This window comes from Prenolepis imparis, unplaced genomic scaffold (genome assembly GCF_030444845.1).
Source record: "Prenolepis imparis isolate NDT839.2.m4 unplaced genomic scaffold, iyPreImpa1.0 SCAF_1, whole genome shotgun sequence".
Classification (NCBI taxonomy): domain Eukaryota; kingdom Metazoa; phylum Arthropoda; class Insecta; order Hymenoptera; family Formicidae; genus Prenolepis; species Prenolepis imparis.
Genome location: NW_028141159.1, coordinates 18,364,605 through 18,384,778, shown reverse-complemented (window position 1 = coordinate 18,384,778; position 20,174 = coordinate 18,364,605). Strand labels below are relative to the sequence as shown.

Here is a 20,174-nt window from a genome sequence, read left to right as displayed (position 1 = left end):
GGAAATCGAGTTTCCGCATATTCTGAATCATTCGCGACTAATTTCTCTATTTTCGCGGTAGAAACTTCTTATATCGTTGCGAGAGATTTTCATATCAAACGCACTTCTGTGCCACAGCTTTTCAATTGACTCGTATTATCGCGCAGCGGATTACTCAACCGCGCATTGATACCATCTATTCGTGTATATGTCAAACAAACGAGCGGACGAGAGCGAAATAGAGTCATTCATTATGCCTTGGGAAAAAAAAAAAATCTTTATGAACGATAAAATTATTTCAAATGAATAATCTGAGGAATGGAATATATAACTTTATCGAATTTAATTTCTCGGTACCGACACGTAAGAAGATTTATAGCTTCGAGCCCGAAGTCAACAAAGTTTATTTTTAAAGATAGAGAGAGACAATGTTAATTAAAAATAGAATTTATCGTCCGTATCATCGAAATCGGATCTCTCACGCCGTTCTCGATTTCTGCTTGCCGAATCAGCGCGAACGGCTTCCTCGACGACTACACTACGACAATTCTATAAGCGTCATCGATAAATAAACATGTGTCGCGACTTGTCGAGTCGAGAGTTAACGAGATATACGGAAAACGCGTCATCGTCACATGGTGACATCATCGCGACGCTTCGCTCTATTTACCTACCTTGTGCGCCCGCAACGTCTTGCCCTCGCAGGCGAGCGTGACGTCGCAGTAGGCCTGTCGTTCGAGCAGCTGTGAGAACATGGTCTGCAGATTGCTGTGATGGTACTTCCATCTCAGGCAGTACTGTTGCGGGAACATGGTGGTGGTAGTGAATGACGATGACGATGACGATGATGATGATGCTGATGCTGAGCTGGTGGTCGTAGCGGGCGCGGGTGCTGAACAACCTCGTTGTTGAAGCATGCGCGGGCCTGGCACCAAACTCCCTCTCGACCGAGCCGGCCACCGTTGCGTTCGTTTCCGGGGTTCACCGTACTCGCGTCGCCCGCCCTCTTCGCCTCCGGCGTTTCCCCGCCAATGTCTGCAACATCGAAAGAACCTGTGTCGAAGGAGGAGTCGAGAGGGTATACCGGTGAGACGATATCGGGTGAGTCACACCTGGGACCATTGTACGAAAAATTTCAAGAGCCCGGATCAAAGAGAGAACCAGTCTTGGGGCTACGTGACTTTAAGAACACTGTAGCAGTGTCGCAGACGATGATCCACCTGATATCATCGAGTTAGATTTTTACGCGATTTCGAAAGGAAATTTTTTCATCGGAGATTTCCTTTATAACAGCACAAGGACAAAAGTAATTTTTTCGCACAAAACTTCTACTGAGAAAAAAATAAAAGTAAATGTAATGTAAATAAATTATGAAGTGAAATATTTGATATGTTTTGTATAAATATGATATTAGTATTATATATATATGAGAGCAATGTATGTATTTCATCCATTTGATAGTCTGACCGGTCATTGTCAGACGTATCGGGTTTGGCCGGAAGTTTATCGTAGCCAAAGAAAGGGAAGAAGTCCCGCGAATCGGATTGTATGACTGCGCATGAATGTTTATCGGGCTATCGTTTTCCCTTCTTCATTCTAAAATAAAATATTTAAACTAAAAAGCTTATTACTTTTTTATCGTTGTTCATATTCTAACACTAAATCTTAAAATTTGTATTTAACACATAAAACGTAAATAAATAAATAAATAAAATAAATAATAAAATAAAAATAAAAGTAGATCTCAGAAATTATATAAAAGTTTAATTTGCAAAAAAATCAACTTTTATTTTATTTAAAATTCAAATAATAAGATAAAATTTATATAAATAAGTGTTTAAAAATAATATTATTTTGGAGTTTAGAAGCATCTTTACTGTTAGACTTTTAATGTGTTTAATTTAAGGCAATGGAAAAGAAACGGATGTCTTCCATTTAATTTTATTAATATTAATTTTTATTTTACTTTGGCAAATGCTTTATATAAATATACATGCCTTAGAAATCTCCTAATCGCTCACATTTTTCCTACTTACTAAGTAAGTTTCCGAGCTCCTGACTCAGGATTAGAGCGACTCGCAAGCCAGTTTCGGTCTGACTTTCCTCCGCAACACCCGCGCATAAACCGACGCCAGCTTCCGAGGTTGAGGGTCCTTCGGCTTGTCGCTGACGTTCCTCCTCGCTACCGATTCACCTGAAACACAAATAACAAGAGCACACGTTTTATTAACGGCATCACACCAAGTGTCGATTAGCACGCGACTAATTGATTGACGCGCGTTACGATAAATATATAAATAATTCATTACGTTCGGACGACAATGGTAATTAGTGGTGAATATTAAATCGATAAGATCATTGATCACGATTGATCGAATAGATTCGTTCGTTTCGAGTCGCGCGATAGAAACATCGATATTTGCGAGAAACATTCGCTAACATCGCACATTAAAATTGAGATACCAAATCGCTATGATAAAACTCATAATTTAAAAAATGTTTAAAGTTTTATCAATTGTCAGGGTAATTTAAAAAATTTGCGGCTTGATAATAAAATACGATTTTTTTTCTCTTTGAAAATATTTTCATATTTCAATATAATCTTCCTGATTTTTTTATGTATTTTGCCTAACGATGTATTTAGCCTATTCCAAGTCAGATTCCTCAAGGTCCTCGAAATATCTGTTTACTGCCACTTTCAGCTCATCATTTGTGGAAAATCGTTTGCCACAAAGAAATTTTTTCAGCTTTGAAAGTAGATGAAAGTTAGAAAGAGCCAAATCAGGCGAGTAAAGCGGATGAGACAGCAAATCGTCCTTTAATTGGGCGATTTTGTCCATAAAAACGACACTTAATATATGAACACGGGTATTATGATTAACAATGATTTTTTTCTTTGCTAAACCTCTTAGCAAAGAGAGATTGTATTTTTCATCAATTATTTTCTTATTTATATTATTTATTTATTTATTATTTATCATCCTTATTTATTATTTAGTTATTATTTTATCGTGTGACACATACATAAAATTATTGATAGAACGTTTCGTTTATACGTATATGAAATTACTATACTCATAAATATCGGAAAGTAATTTCCTTCTAATCATCTTGAAAAAATTACCTCTGTTTTATCGCTCGTATACATAAACGGTTAGAAATTCACGTTGCAAATTACCTTGCGGGTTAAGCGAACAATTACTGGATCCGGGAAGAGGTATAAGAAACTCAAGAACGTTTTATCGGGGGATGAGCGACGCAATTCTTTCTGCGGTGTCAACGTATCTCGATTACGAAGATAACGATTCCCGGCAATTACTGTTAAATCGATTTCTATCCGCGCGGCAGCTTGTCGATCGCGCTGTATACATACACGCACGCGTTATGTTCCATATTCTTTTTACAGAGGCGATACAGGGAGGGGAAGGGAGGAATCTACGTTTGCTATAATAATATGAACGGAGAAACTACTCAACAGGGGGAGAGGGAGGGAGGGGTGAGAAACCTTGACAAATAACACGAGTCGCTAAGCTTTCACTACCGCGTTTTCTACGAGAATTTTCGATAGTTCCTTTTTCTTGTCCGCTCGGTTTGCTTGAACTTTCTCGGGAGGGAGAGAGGATGAAAATAAATCCTTTATTCCCATCGGAGTAAGAGGCGTCAAAATTGCGGCTGGAACGCAGATTCAAAGATAATGACGCGTTCGAAATCGAGTTCCAAGTTAAAATAGTTTCTACCATTCGAAAAAGCGATTTTCTTTTATTTTTTTTTACATCGCCTACATATAATCTAAGAAACGTTTGATGCATATTTTTTGTTTGAAGAAGGCATTTACGATGGCAACTTTGGAATTCTTTTTGACCGTCGGCGATGACTCACTATTTTCTTTCCCAGGTAAAAGATAGACTTTTGATCTCTCGCAAATCTCAAGGTCAAGACGTTTCATACTTTTGACATGTCGGCATAAAAAAAAAAGGTTTCGAAGAAGAAAAGGAAACAATGTGACTGGTTTAAAAATAGATTTCGAAATAACGTAGTCATTTTCGAGGTTCGTTTCAGAGAAAAGGGCACTAAAAGACGAATAAATTTTTTAAAATATTATTCTTAATGATTTTGCTTAATAATTTTTATAAATTTATGAGCTTATTGTAAACAATTATAAATTCAAGTCTATATGGGTCGAGATGTATAAATGAGATATGAATATTTCTTAAAAATTTCCAGAGCTTCTTATCTCACAAATCATTATTTTCGTATAAGAGTTATTGACTAAAATGTCTGTCTTACAAATGAAGAAATTGTTTTAACTCTATGAAAGTCTATGAGAGAAACTCTATTATAGTCTATGAGAGACGCATCTCTCTAAAACTCGAAACTTTAATAATATAGTCGTATAGTATCGGAGTAATCAACTAATCAAGATCCTTGATTGTAGTATCGATAATATATAAAAGTTTCGTATACGACCTGAATATATCTTTGATAACTGTGTGTATTTGCTAAATCAAACATTTTAGTCATCAAAAATATGAAATAATGAAATGATATTTGAACGAACATTTAACATTATTAGAAACTATTTCAGAAAAATATATTGTATAAATGTTATATATATATATATATATGTACACTACTACAAAAAAATAAAAAACATTTTTCATATCCTAAAAATTGGACTATTTTCAAACCGTTGAAACTCGGCGAAAAATCATCGTAAAAAATTAAAAAAGTATTTTGAAGCTTGAAGTTTCGACTTCAACGCGCTATTGCGGTGGTTTTAAAAAATTTTTTTTATATTTTCTTTGTTCTGAAAATACAGGTTTAGTTTCAAAATCATGTTACTTGATAAAAAGAAATCGTAATAAACATTTAAAAAAAGTTTATTTTATAGATAAAATGTTGCAATTTATGAAACTTGAGTTGAATTTTTCGAGAGAAATTTTTTTATAAAGTTATAGTGTCAAAAATACGTAATTTTAAGGAACAAAACAATATGTTTCTTTTTAAAGCACACAACAAAGAAGATTAAAAAATTTTATAAATCACCGATAACGCGTTAAAATTGAAACTTCAAGCTTCAAAATGCTTTTTTAATTTTTTGTCTACAATGATTTTTCGCCGAGTTTTTAGCATATTGAAAATAAATGAATTTTTTAAAATAGTGTACATATAATTATTAATATCAGTATTAATTATCATTGTAATGTACTCAAATAAAAACATTTTTTATTTAAATATATAAATACATTATATACACATATTTATACTTATTCAAAAAAATTTTTTTGCACGTGTACATTACAATGATTAATTATAATTTATAACTACATATGAATGATGTGCAACTTTAATATAATACAATTGTATATAACATGACGTTTTGCAATACATTATTTTCATATAAACTTAAATCCACTTCTTGCCGTATCGATTAACATAAATATCGAGAATGACTCGATGCACGCGAATACCAGGTGAGATATCGACAGCTGCCTGTCGTCGGCTACGTCGTCGTCGACGCCATCGTAATTTGTCGCTTGAAATATTTAGCTCCGGTGTAACAGATAACGAAGACCGATTAAGACTGATTAGAATCAAAACTTGATACTGTAAATCCGGTATTTTGTGTAATTGCGCGATTATCCTTGACACTTCCCCAGCGGAGTGCATTTACCTTGCAACGTTCTCTGTTTATGCATCGCGCAAACACAGAAGTACCGTATTGAAGTCTACACAACTTTAACGGTTTATAATGTTATTTAAAAATGCGCCTATTATTCCGAGAGATAAGCTTAAGAGAGGAGGAAGAAAATATTTAATTAGCAAAAATGTATATAATCAACACAAAGAAGACGCTTTAAGATTTAATTACGCATGCAGAGAAATATAATTTCATAATTTTTAATGCGTATGTACTTTTCTTTGAATTGTATTTTCAAAGTATTAACTCTCCACAAAGAATACATTCTTTTTTTATCCCCTATCTCGGAAAAAGTAGGAACAATCATTGGAAAAAAATCAACGCAAAATTTGTCCCTTTCCAACATTCGCCTCGAAAAAAAAAAAAAAAAAAAAAAAAAAAAAAAAAACTTGCGTGGTCACTTCACGTTTATCTTGTCATTCGTGTAATTTTTTACAACGTTTTTAAAACATGTTCTCTGAAAAAGGACGAAAAGAAGAGGGAAGAAAAAGAATCAAACGCGAGATGTACTCCGAAAATTAATTCCGCAGCGAAAAAATGCTTTACATTTACATCTCGCGTATACAATTGGTAATTCCAATTTGTTTGTCCGGCGAAAACAGCGGCGACGTCGATCAACACACTGACGGAGAATTGCCAGAATGTTAATTCGGGGCTCCGAATGGGAGCGGACCGACGACGGGAGCGACGATGCATTATTGAGGGACGAGCTCGACGCGATAATTCGTCGATTACAGTCGGTCGCGCCGTTTGTTCGTCACCGGTAAAACGAGAATGCGAATGTACACTCGTAAAAAGGGGGAGATGAACGACTTTAAAGAAAGAAAGAGAGAGAGAGAGAGAGAAAGACAGCTAAACGCGCGCTAGGTATAAAAGTATAAGTGCAACACATGTCTGTACGAAGAGAGAGAATATATACGTTCCGCGACGTCGTGCTCGGAATTAAGATCTCGACTCGGTTTTCAAATAACTCTTTTATACGGTACATTGTCTGTATAAGAGCAAATGGAACCTGATGCATGAGTCGACCGAATAATTCCCGGCGATGTATAATATCTCATGTACTTTCTCTCGATAATAATAATGATAATAATAATATACGAGTTAATATACTTGTTAGAATCTGAAAATATGAGTCTCGTATAGATCGTGGGAAAGCAGCATAGCGATATTATTTTCTTAGATTAATAATAGTTTTTAAAACTTTTATCCCGAAAAAATATTAAATATAAATTATAATGTTATATTATATTTGTATTATACTAAAGTACTTAATAATTTTCTTCTTTTAAAGAGGCTTTTAGGTTGCTGAAATATCTAATAATATACGTGCTACGTATTATTGCTCTTATACCACACGTACAAATTTATAAAACATTAATTTAGCTTCTTATTTAATCCATTTATCAGAGCACATTGATAAGAGAAAGTACACTGACTGAATAGAAAGTTCAATTATCTCGCCAATTGTATTAAATTAATTAGAATCTATAGATAACACGATATTCAACATTATAAATATTTTTTTAAAATGATATATAATTTCAAAACTGTGTAGCATATTGTGTTATAGAAATTTCGATAAGTTTCCTCTGAATGAAACGTCGAAGGAATCTTATCAAAATTTCTTTAAAAAAAATTTTTTTTACGAGAACTGAATGGACCATTGTACCACTTAATGATGGTTTTCTACTTGACCAACTTGGATGTCGGAGACAGTTTTATCTGGAGATAGTTTTATCTAGGGATTACGGAGAGAGAGGCAAGATACTGAGAGCTCGCAAGGTACTAAAGTTCCGACGCAAATGCAAGAAAGAACGAGCCCTCGTTCGCTATCCTAGATTCCTTAATCCTTTCTATTGTGTTTACGGATCGCGTTAGAATACCTTCTTCTCGATAGCAGCATCCTCACTCTATCTCTACTTCCCCCACAAATTTTCCCTTTCCTCTCGCTGTCATGGAAATACAACCAATCTTGGTATGATGATAGCACCCGCACTATAATTTCGTCATAGCGCACTTTTTCGCAAATTATAGCACGTTTCGAAATTAAACTTACGATTCTTTAAATCGTCAATTTTTCTGTCGCCAGACTTCTGTTACTTCGTGATCTCCGCATTTCGATTGTCGAATGGTTAATAACTTTTAAACGCTTATTTTCCGTTTTAGCTCCTCCGATATAAATAATCAGTTCCGACAAATAATCTGAATAATCAGATTTTAATTGTTTCCAATCATATTTGCAATCTTTTATAAAATTATATTCTCAATTCCATTATTACAATATTAATATTTCATTAATACCACAATTATCTTCATTAAAACAAAATTCTGTTTTAAAAAGCAGTGTTGATAACGCCGCATTTGTATTTTATTACTTTATTAACAATCAACATGACTGTATTTACGTCAATAATCTAATAATTACCTGTGTTCTATAATAATTATATGTTGATTATCTATATATTTTTTAATTTTCTAATATTAATCGATAGTCGTGCAAGACTATTTTAAGAATGGCGGCTTGCAAATGACTGACCTTGTAACTCTTGTGGCGTCATCCAAGACGAGCCAACACCCACCCTCTTTAGCTCGTTGGACAAATACAGGCTCTCTTTGCAAAGCGACCGCTTCTAATCGCCCACGTTTTTTACACGATCGACCGATCTTTCGATCGCATTATCCGGGAGGTTTGTTACGCTCGTCGTGATGCATTAACATCGCCGATGAACGGTCCCCGTCGTCCGCGATATACTGTTATAATTCGTGTAATAGACGCACCATATATCTGCATAGAACGCGATCGTAAAAATAGCCGAAGCATGGAAATATGATTGTTATTATTATGATTCTTGTATACCAAATAACCTGACGGATTGCATATCGCACCGTTTCTCTTAAAATTTCTTATAGTCGACGAGATATTGACAATAAATATCTCTCTGTTCGTCAATTAATCGTCTTTTTTTCAATAATAACATGCGGGTCTACTTTTGTTACAACTAGAACAACACAAGCGCGCACCATTCTTTGGTTTTATGTTAAAAAAATGATATTTTTTCAAAAATAATATAAAGTTTGTTTAAACTCAATTAATACTTTTTCACAGAAATTAGCTGATTAAAGCGTTAATTTGATAATTAAATTTTAAAATAATATGTTAAAATAATATGTTATAATAATATGTTAAAAAATTAAAATAGTAATATGTTGTAAATAATATGTTATAATATCTTATTCTCGATTAATATTTTTTGACAGAAATCAGCTGATAACTATCAAAAATATTAATCGAGTTTAAAAGTATTATAACATATTATTTAAAACATATTATTATTTTAAAAATTAATTAGCAAATTAACACTTTAATCAGCTGATTTCTGTCAAAAAATATTAATAAAGCGAAAATTTGCTAATTAAATATTCTAGCTTACAAATTTATATTGTGTATGTTATAATCTAAAATAATAAGATTATTCTAATATGTATATGTATTTTATTTGTTACAGGTAGCATGCGATACACAGTGCACGACAACTTCGTTATTGCACGTATCGGTGAGTGAGAAATTGTTTATTTTATATCATTTCTATAGCGATAATGGGGGTGTATATATATGTTGAAAATATTAAAAATAATAATATATTTTAAATAATATGTTATGACAGCTTATCCGCGATTAATATTTTTTGACAAAAATCAGCTAATAATTGTCAAAAATAGTAATCGAATTTAAAATATTATAACATCTCTCTTTCTAAAAAAGGCATGTTAATTAAGTCGATTCTCGCAAGTATTGTTGCATTTTTTCCGCGATGCTGATTGACTGTTTCGATTTGCATTGTGCGTTATATTCGTAACATCGAGAAGCTACCATCGCGAGGGTTAGTAGTTTAACAATTTGTTCAAAATAAAACAAAATAAAATAATATGTTATAATACTTTAAACTTGATTAATATTTTTGATAGTTATCAGCTGATTTCTGTCAAAATATATTAATCGCGGATAAGGTATATTATAACATATTATAATTTAAAACTAATATTATTATTTCATTTAATTTTATTTTGAACAAATTGTCTGCTGAACCCTCGCGATGACAGCCTCTCGATGCTACGAATGTAACGCACAACGCGAATCTTGATAGCCAATGAGCATTGCGGAAAAGCGACAACAGTAAATTTCGATATATGCGAGTATCGACTTTACATATCTTTTTTAGAAAAGAGAATTTTACTGAAGTTTTATTATTTTATGTTACAATTACTTTGATTTAGAAAATATCGTTAATTAAAATACAGTTAAAATGGCCATCTTAAGAATTATTATGCACATGTAAATCACTTTATTATTACTTGTCTTCGACGCTCTAATTTTCTCATAATCAAATAACTAATCAAATAACTAATCAATTAAAATAATGATTAATATATTATTGACGTTAATATATAGTTTCCGTTATACGGAATTCTTTCGTAAGGAATGTTTTCCATCACGACGGTCGCTCGGCGCAGCGTGATTCCGATAACGCGACGTAATAACGGGATTGCACCGAGGTAACTGTTGCATCGGAGAATGCGTATTTCGAAGCTCGCGATTCTTTTTCGCGGATCCGTTAAGCGTTCGTCTTCCGCCTAACGAGAAAGAGCGCGCGCCTACCGTTAAGAAGACGTAGTTATCCGGACCGCGTGCGATTCCCAATGATGTTTATACGTTGAGGATCTTCGCATATATATATATAGGAATAACGAAGCTTCGTGGGATAACGGTTCCGCGGTCGCCGCAGTTGTTTCGCGAGAACGACTAGGATGCATCGGCGGTGTTGTGCAACATGCGTAACATCATCATCGTCATCCTTGTCATTTTCGGGATATTTCCTGAAAACGACGACGAGATTAGGGTTCGGATAACGAAAGCTTTTCAATCGCGACACGTGTTTCCGGGCTTCGTGAATATTTCGTTGATAAAAATATCGCGGCGGTAAATTAAAAGATATTTTCTTAAGATTGTAAACATAAAAAAAAACGCGGATGTGTAACTTGCGGCCTTCACACAAGAAGCTATAATTTTAATCGAGTTGTGTTTGTACAAATAAGAGATAGATGAGAGATGAAATAAATACGAAACTTGTACGAAGAAAATATCTGTGTTATAACAGATATGAAAATATAACGTGACAGACAAGCCATGTAATTTTGTTTGCTATGTTAATAAAACATGAATATATGCTCCGAGATTAGCCTCTATTTACGTTCCGGTTTGATATTCGCGAATGTTCTGGATCGCGCGACCAGTCCGCATTATAATCAGGCCAGTCGAATTGAATTCATTAAGAGTATTGCATTTCTTATAAACACTGCACCTTCTTATTATGTGTTAAATTTTCTTTCAGTGTAGAAATATCTCAAGCAAAATAATTTCCGATATTTTTCAATTCCACAATAATTCAATAAAAAGAGTCAAGAATATGCAGAATAATTTCCATTTTAAATCGTAATAAAACAAGAATGCTATTAATATTTTAAATCGAGCACTAGTATAAGATTGTCCTGATATTTCTGTAAAATTAACAATCAATAATAATTAATATCTTAGAAATATCCCTTGGTCTACATTCGGATCGCAATAAAATGAACTGATTACGTTAATTTTCTTGATTAATAAGTAGCACACACAAATGCTAATGTGAGATATCTGTTTTGACAGGATGAGTGTATCGCGAGATTAATAGAAATATTATTTTTCAATTCCATGACAAATTAATAAAAAAATATCAAGAATATATATAGAATAATTTCAATTTTAAGATCATATGACAAGGTCGTCAAGAATACTATTGTTTAGAATCTAATATAAGAATGTCTTGATATATCTGTAAAATTAATAATCAATAATAATTGATATCTTAGAAGTATCCCTCGTTTTGCATTCGGATTCGGGATAATAAAATGAACGGATTACGCTCTTTACGTATTACGCTGATTCTGATTACGTAGCACAAACAAACCCTAATGTGAGATATGTTTTGACAGGATGAACGTGTCGCGAGATTAATAGAAACGTTATCGGAATATCCGCAACAAGACAAATAACGTTTATAATTCTGCACACTTCATATTTAACGATGCCGTGTATTAACGACGAGAGACATCTGCCCTATTACATTCGCTCCGTATGGACGCGTTCCAAGAAATTAATAAAGACGAAGAGAATATTAGAAAACAAATATATATATATATATATGTATATATATTTATATATATATATGTCTCGCGCTCGCTAATTTGCATTCGCGTCGCAATAAAGCAGCGCACTTAATGTGTTTTGCATTCTCCGCTGCAAACGTCGCGGCGTCGCGCCACGCCGGCAACTGCTCAACGTCGATAAATGCCACAATGTCACCGCGTTCCCATGAAATGACAATCGTTTTTCTCTCGCCGCCGGTGCCGGTATGTTGCAGCGCTTCCGCGAAAACAACGACGGCGGCACGCGAGCGGAGGAGGAGGGAAGAGCAAGACGCGTATCGCGATTTATCATCGTCGTCGGAGATATATAATAGAGAGAGGAGAAAAAAGATCGAGTATAAAATCATCGTTGATTGACAAAACATATTATCGCTTTTTGCAATATTGGCGAAAAAAAAAAAAAACTTGTTTATCTACGTACAATGCGTGTCGTAACGAGCGCACATGTCGGAAAGGTGGACGATACGCTTGAGATTAAAGTGCGAACTCGGGGAAAGAGAGAGAGCAAAGACTTTTCACGGATTCACGGTATTTAAACACGTGGATGAACTCCGATGAGTGGCTCTCTTTCTCTATTTAAAGGCTCTTCCGATCGTTTCCTCTCTTTTTCTCTTTCTACCTATCTGTCATTTTCGTTCGCTCTTTCTCGTGCGAGAGGGGGCGTGTACGACATTCTTCCTCGAACACGTGACACACACGTTGCTCTATTCACTATCGCAAAATGCAGATGTATTTTTTTTAACAGATAGTAAATACATTAAATATAAAAAAAAAGATTATTTGGATATATTTTTGAAATAGCAGACAGCATTTTTAAACATTTATTTTTAGGCCAAAACTAGCAATTTATGTAATCTCCCTGGCGTGCTGATAATGCCTAGCGGGCAGAGTCCTTGACGGAAACATGACCACATTTATTAATCGCTTATTATTAGATGCATGAAAAAATTTCCATTACCACAAGCATGTTACAAGTTGTACTATATCAAAGTTTTTAGATAATATAAATTACTTCGATGGTTTTTAACGAAAAAAGTTCGTAACACAAACAACTAGAATTTTCGGTTTTTATTTCGACTTGTTCCTCATCATGCATATCAATTTGTATAATTTTCAATACAGATAGAATATGTTCAACACACGATTACAATACAAAATATTTAAATAAATATCTTATACATATGTCCACGATATTTTTTTGTATAAACTGCATAATTAGTAATTCCCTTTTATTTTTCGTTTAATCAATTTCGTTTCCGCTACAAATACTGCCGTTCAATCAATGTTACCATTCCTGTGGTTTTTTTCACTGCAACCGTTTTATTAAAAACAGTTGAATATATAAAAGGTACACTTGTGATTGAAGACTAACGCGATATCGTTTCGATCGTACCGATAAACATTTTACACACATAACGTTGTAGCGACGATTCGATATGATCCATCTATTTTTTAGTTCCGCTAATTCGAGAATTACACTTTTGCACTAAACCATCGATACGCCATACCTTCGTCACACAATATAGACTTCACATGTATTTTCCCTTTTCGAAAACCAGGATCTCACCGACACACCGGACGCTTTGTTATTAATTAATTCGGTATGTAGAACGCGAAATAGAACTTCCCCTTATCTCGTTATTACGTCGTCCCGACAATCTCGCGCACAACACTACGTATTGTCACGACTGATGACGTGGACTTCCGGTGTCGAAAGCCTGCGCGCGGCTTCGGGGGTTCCGACTTTCCGCCCGACAAACTTTATGCCGCCACCTCCGTGAAATAATGCATGATTCACGAAGCGTGTGCACAAACAACGACACGATCGTGTTTCCCTCCCGAAAACTATATCTAACTAAAAGAGAATTAAATCGTTCGTCTCGAGTACTCTTAAACTCGCGTGATAGCGAAAGAATCGTCTGTGTAAAATATAAGAGACCGAGTTCAATTGATAAGAGACGATAGAACAAATTGGCACATTTTTGTATATAGCAAGAGCGGAGATTGTCGAATAAACTAAAAAATGTACATGCACATGTAAGAATTACAAAATGTAAAAGTACAGTCTAACATTTATATAAATATCCTGGATAGCGCGTAAAAAATAATTTTGCAACTTTTTTTTAATTACTAAATCAATGAATGTTTAATTGCAATTTCAATCGATATTCTCCGCTCTTTGCTCCGATATCTTACCAATGTAATCTATTGAGAAATCACAGTCGGCTTAAAAAAGAAAAAAAAATATATCAAACGCGCTTCAAACCTTTCGCACCTGAGAGGTTGCTTTAAAAGTGCGGGATGCGTCCTCGACGACGACGCATAATCTTATTAACGACGCGACGGCGACCACGGGCGAGATTAAAGTGGCGAATGCGTGCGCACGTACGACCGGTCGTGGAAATTAAGGAGAATCGCGCTTTGTAAAACGCAACGACCTACAATGCTACAAATGCCGCGAAACCGCCGTGTGTCTCTTCTGGCCGCCACCCACCCTGTCTTGCCACCCCCCGTTGCCACTTTTTCCACCGCTCGCGGAACGTATCCCTCCTCCTTTCGGTTTTTTCCTCCCCTTATAGCAGCCCCTTCTTAGGCCGATGGCCTCCCCTCTCTGAATCGGCCTTCACCAACTACCACCCCCACATCCGGTGTGCCCCCGCGCAGCCCCCTCGCCAAGTAACGGCAGTACACGTCGCCAGGGACGTACCCTCTATGTCTATTGCCTTCAAGAGAGAGAATTGCATTAGATTCTTGTTATGTTGGTAAAAATTGAGGAAGCGAATATTTCATAAATTAATTCGAAAATAAATAAATAAAAACCTACGATAAAGTTTTATAAAACTAAATTGTAGTAAGGTTTTATATAAAATTGAAAATTATATAATTATTTTTAAAAAAATTGATTATATATTATATATATTGTTGTGTCCCTTGTTAAATACGATTAGTAAATTAGTGAATTGTGACTTGAAATTTAAATTCACGCCTGAGAAGGTCGCGGCAACCGTTGCGGCATAAATTCACGGCGATCCCCTAAGATAAGCCGCCGATCTAAGTAGCTATTAGTGTCAGAGACGTGTTATCGTAATTAGCAGCATTAGTTCGTTACCGGGCGCGCGGTCGTATTATCGTCGACGTAACGTAACAGGCCAGTAAACGTAAATAAAAGCGCACGCGATGCGGGGTCAAAGCTACAATGTAACGCGCGTCATAAATCGCCGCGATTACATTTAAAAAAAAGAGGAAAAAAAAAGAAAAAGAGACCGACACAAAAAATCGGCGTAGTTTTACACTCGGTACACATCGGCGACGACGAACTTTGCGTAATGCGATTAATGTAGGATGAAGGATTAATCTGGCGGCAGCACCCGACCGCTCTGTGGACTGCTCTCTTCTTCCCCCAACCACCCCCTCATCCCTACCCCCCGATAAATGCCGAAAATATTTTTCCAAACAAAAGTCGGACTTTTACGGGCGACAACAATTTTTTGCGTCTTTATCGTTTATACGCTCAATCGACATTGAAGCACGTCTAAACACATTGAGGATTGATAACCTCTCGTCGAGCGGATCTCTCGTACATACGACGAGCACTAGATTTTTCGCGAACAAAAAAAAAAGAAAAAAAAAGAACGAGTTTCGCGTCGCCGGTTTTCCTCGTTCTAGAAATACGACGAGGACAGGTTTCTGTCTCTCTCGAGCGTATTGTGAGACCTCATATTCTAGAAACGATACTTATTCTTATCTGCTTCATACGTGTATTATTATATTTCATTATTATTACGTAGTATTATTATTATTATTATGTAGTATTTATCGTTATTATATTTACTGAACATGAAAAAGGAGGAAACGTCAAGTTCAAGTTCATCGAAATAATTTATGGGCGGTATAAGCGCGAACTACTGATAAGAAGCCAAATATTTATCATAATTTTTCAAACACCAAATTTTAACACTGCCCCTATATCGAAAATAATGTATATAACTGTACAGTAAAAAAAATTATAAAATATCTAGAAAAAGTTATACTTAGCATACCGCGATAATTTATTCGCGGACACTTTGATTCGCTGCGGTCTACTTTCTGCTCTGTCTTCTCTTAGCGCACAACCGCGCATACAACATCTCCTATTACGCAAACTTCTATCCCCGTCGACGACTCGGCGCGCGTCCTGATGGTTGATAATTCGCTGGACGGATTTGCGCGAGAGAGAGAGACAGAGAGTCCCTCAAACTGTTCGCGAAACTCACCGGGGTTCTGATAAAACGGACAATGCGTCGAGAAACTCGTCCCCACGAGCCACGTTCGAGCGGCTTCAAAGCGAGAATTTCAGATAAGGAGAAACTCGCGTGCGCGAACAATCCAGAACATCGTCCTCGTCGTCGTCGCACAGCAGGATTTGTTCCGTTCTGGATCATCGCCACCGAGTCTCGCGCGAATTGTACGATACGTTTTCTATTTACGATGAGATACGAGCCGATTAAGAGACGCGAAAGCGCGATAAAACGCGAGAAGAGAGAGTAGAGCCCCAATGTTGTTTCTCTTTCACGACAAGAATGGAATATTTTAGCATAGAGCGACGATAAGGTTTATCGCTGCGTATGGCTTCTTAAGACTTTAAAATATTATATCGTAAACTTTTAGTAATTTATATTTCAAAAATTTTTATAAATAGTTGTAAACTGATGCCATCGAAATAAAAAAGATTTAATCTCAATCACGAAATAGATCACAAAGTTCATTCAAATCTTTGGTCTGTAAAAAATCCCTCTCTGTTTCATCGAGTTAAAAGAAATTTAGAATTATGCAATTTCGAGAAGCTAATAGACGATACGTATTCTTCATTTACTTTCAAATGGTGCTTCAAGAGTATGTTAAGAATTTATTAGACAAAATAATTAATTATTAATTATTAAATTATTAATAATTAATTTTAAAACATTACAACCTAAAACATACAACTTCGTTACATTTGTGAACGAGTAAAGGAACGCGAATCGATAAAACTTGAAACTGAACTGTGTTCCTGAAATCGGTATATGTATGTAAGGATCGATACGTTACAATTGTCTTATCAAAGTCATATTAATCTTGAAACGCCATTAATAATGATACACTGTCTGGATTATTGAAATCTATTTTTCCATCCGTCTCTTAGTTACTGAGAGCTGCGTTCGATATTATAAGGTGCATTTTTCAATGACATTATTAAATGTTCGTTATTAATGAGGAACGATATGAATAATAATATATCCTTAAAAAGATTCTATAAAATATAAAAGAATAAATTTTAATAATCCTAAATGCACAATTATTCATTAAAAAAGAATATATATACGTTCTATGTTTCTGAATTTCTTTTAAATTTCAGAATCATGCAACATGTTTCAAAAGAAAAAGAATATTGTAAAGGTAATGAAAAGGTCACTAAGAGCGGAAAAATATGGGTAGAAAATGTACGAAGGAAAGTTATGATTAAAAATTAGATGTTTCTTAAGATGCTGATAACGGAAGAAACTATATTTTATAGCCTAGATAACCTTTCAAGAACTAAATTTTGCAAAGAAATATCTCAAGCTTTAAAGTCGATTATTCAAAAATTATATGACTTCGTTCTTTAACCTAATTTCTTGAAAAAGACGAATTAAATAGAAATAAATCAATTATTGAAAGTGTTCTTAATTCTGAACCAACACACACACGCACGCACACAAAAGTTCGTTTAAATGTTAAATCATATTTTAAAAATATAGATTAGCAGAGATATATGTATATCTTAAATGCAATAACTCGCGTTGAATATATTTCACGATACGAAATTAAGGAAAGATGATGTCACGCACATAATTGTTTTTCTATTCTATTCTCTCTCTCTCCAACAATATTCTCCTCAAATCTTTTCTACCAAAATCAACTGTCCTAATTCTAAAAAAAATAAATAAAACACATTATTAATATATTAATTTTTAATGACGAAATCGCACTTTATTGGCGAATCATACACTTTAGAGAGATTATTATATTGCTAAATTTCGCAAATTAATCTATTTTTGATCCTCGGCCAAGTAGCCCTCATGAAATATAAAGCACCTGTCAAATTGTTTATCCCGACTCCGACCTTGCCGTTTCGAAAAGATAATTGATCACGCGGTATGAAATTCGCGAAAATCGGACGGAATTAATTTTTCATTTAGTATTATGGCGGAATCTTTCTTCGCGGTCGGACGATTAATAATCGATCTCTCAAGTCCTCGAGCAGCCGCGAAAAGGCAAAAGAGCGAAGGCCGAGACCCGAGATTCACCAATTTCCTCGCTCGCCCTAGATTCCTAAATTCGTATAAGTTCGTATAATTTTAGCCGAATGTTCCACTGATTTTGGAATAAAACGGCGCCCGTAACACGTCCGCATTTAGCGGCCCGATAATGCTCTCAACCACCGCCAATGTCAATGGTGGCTTACATGATTAATTATAACTGTATATGATAATTAACCCGCGTCGAGCGCGCTAATCTAACGTGACATATTTTACGTGCGAATACATTTTCATCATTTGGAATTCATCTTTAATTCTTAGTGACAGCTCATTTCAATTTGCGACAATCGAATTTATCCTACCGAATGTCCTACTTTACTGCTAACTGCCAATCTTAATTTTAGCGATAAATTCTTCGATCAACGAATATATGATCATATTTTCATGTCGACGCGAAATCTAAATCGATTTATAATCTCGTTATAAGCCTCTCTCAGTGTGCATGACGCACGCGTTGTAGCTGAAAAGATACTTTTCTGGATTCTCTCGGACTGGGCTTGCTAAATAATAATACGTAGTTGCTAATGGAAACCCACTTTGCGTTGGCTTCTCCGGAGTAGGTTTCACGAAAGGGAAAAGTGTGTCATGCACAAAAGCCTTTTTCAAATCGTCTTAGAGCTCTCCCGCCGTTTGTTATCATAACAATCGCGATATCACCGAGGATGCGAAAATTAAATGAGTTCACTCAAAGGAAAGACATACAGAGGAAAAAATATGAAATCTCGCGGTTAAAAAAAAATTCTCTTTTCTGCTTTCTAAATAATTGCGAAGAATCATTTTTTTCAAATTATACTTGAGTTCTTTCTTTCGGAGAAGGATACATATACCTACAAAGCTTCGCGTCAGAGCTTTTAAAATCTAATCTCTTTTTCTCTCGAAATGTGTGTGTTGAAAGTTTCCTTTTTAAAATAAATCTTGTACTCTTTGCGAAAATATTTTATCGCGAATAAAGGAATGATTCTCCGCGCGAAAAATTTCAACGCGCGATTGAAAGTCAATGATATCGCGATCTCACGCTTACGATTACTTTGAACGCTATTTTCCTCATTACTAAAACGCGACATTTTCATTATTATTAAACCATTCGTCGACCGACGAAACCAGCCACCGAATCGTCCCGAATCGTGGAACACTATTACGAGCGGAACGAAAGAGAAAGAGAGAGAGAGAGGCAGAGGGGGGCAGAATAACGCATTATAATTCCGACAACAATTTATCACGTCGTAATTTAAGGTGTAAAATTCTCTGCGGGAGATTTCCATAAAGTTATCGCCAACATTTACGTGCGTTAGGCGGCGGCTTCGCAAATACTCTTCAAAACGCGTACAAACGCAAATGTTTCGGCTTTCCCACAACGGTTAATGAGACTCTCGTCGATGTGGAATTTCATGTCCCCGATATCGAGTATTCTAACTAAAATGCAACGCGCCAAATGCATTCGTCTAATGTTACTCTATAGTGATAATAATGTTTAGTAGGTATGTGTGTGCGTCGACGACTACATACAGACTTGCGCGATCGCGACATTAATAATCAATAGCGTGATAGCAACAGTAGTAATGTATACAAAAAAAGCAACGTGAAATATTTTATATAAATTTTATTCTCTGCAAACTTATTAATATTTAATATTCTTATCGAGATGTCATTTAATTTTACACATCTGGTAAAATTCTGCATTTATAAATTATATTTTATATCATACATTATTAAAAATTTAATTATATTATTTCAATTTCAAATGTTCGAATAATATTGTAATAAAAAATTTCAATTATGCCTCAACTGAATAAAAAATGAATTAAAAACTGAATTAAAATTTTAAAAAAATTACAATTTTATGGGTGTTCATAAGCCAGTGTTATAACGTCAAAAAAAACGATGGAAATATAATGTAATTAAAAACGTAATAACATTAAAACTTTTAACAA

The 20,174-nt window shown here is 34.9% G+C and overlaps 1 protein-coding gene and 1 long non-coding RNA gene across 6 annotated transcripts in view; one reads left to right on the top strand and one right to left on the bottom strand.

Moving 5' to 3' along the window:
• LOC145934413 (uncharacterized) overlaps window positions 1-20,174 on the bottom strand; it is a 100,465-nt gene that overhangs the window by 28,173 nt on the left and 52,118 nt on the right. For 3 of the 4 annotated variants that reach the window (XM_083034803.1, XM_083034819.1, XM_083034812.1), the window contains 2 exons: window positions 2,016-2,173; window positions 654-1,014 (listed from right to left, as the gene is read on the bottom strand). In XM_083034803.1, the coding sequence (XP_082890929.1) occupies window positions 654-896 (243 nt within the window). In that variant the 5' untranslated portion in view covers window positions 897-1,014; window positions 2,016-2,173. Of the gene's footprint in view, window positions 1-649; window positions 1,015-2,015; window positions 2,174-20,174 lie in introns of those variants that run through there. The other variant, XM_083034829.1, reaches the window with a different exon arrangement.
• LOC145934460 (uncharacterized) overlaps window positions 1-20,174 on the top strand; it is a 102,790-nt gene that overhangs the window by 32,138 nt on the left and 50,478 nt on the right. For both annotated transcript variants that reach the window (XR_014425034.1, XR_014425035.1), the window contains exon 4: window positions 9,190-9,237. This is a non-coding gene — a long non-coding RNA (uncharacterized LOC145934460). The remainder of the gene's footprint in view (window positions 1-9,189; window positions 9,238-20,174) is intronic.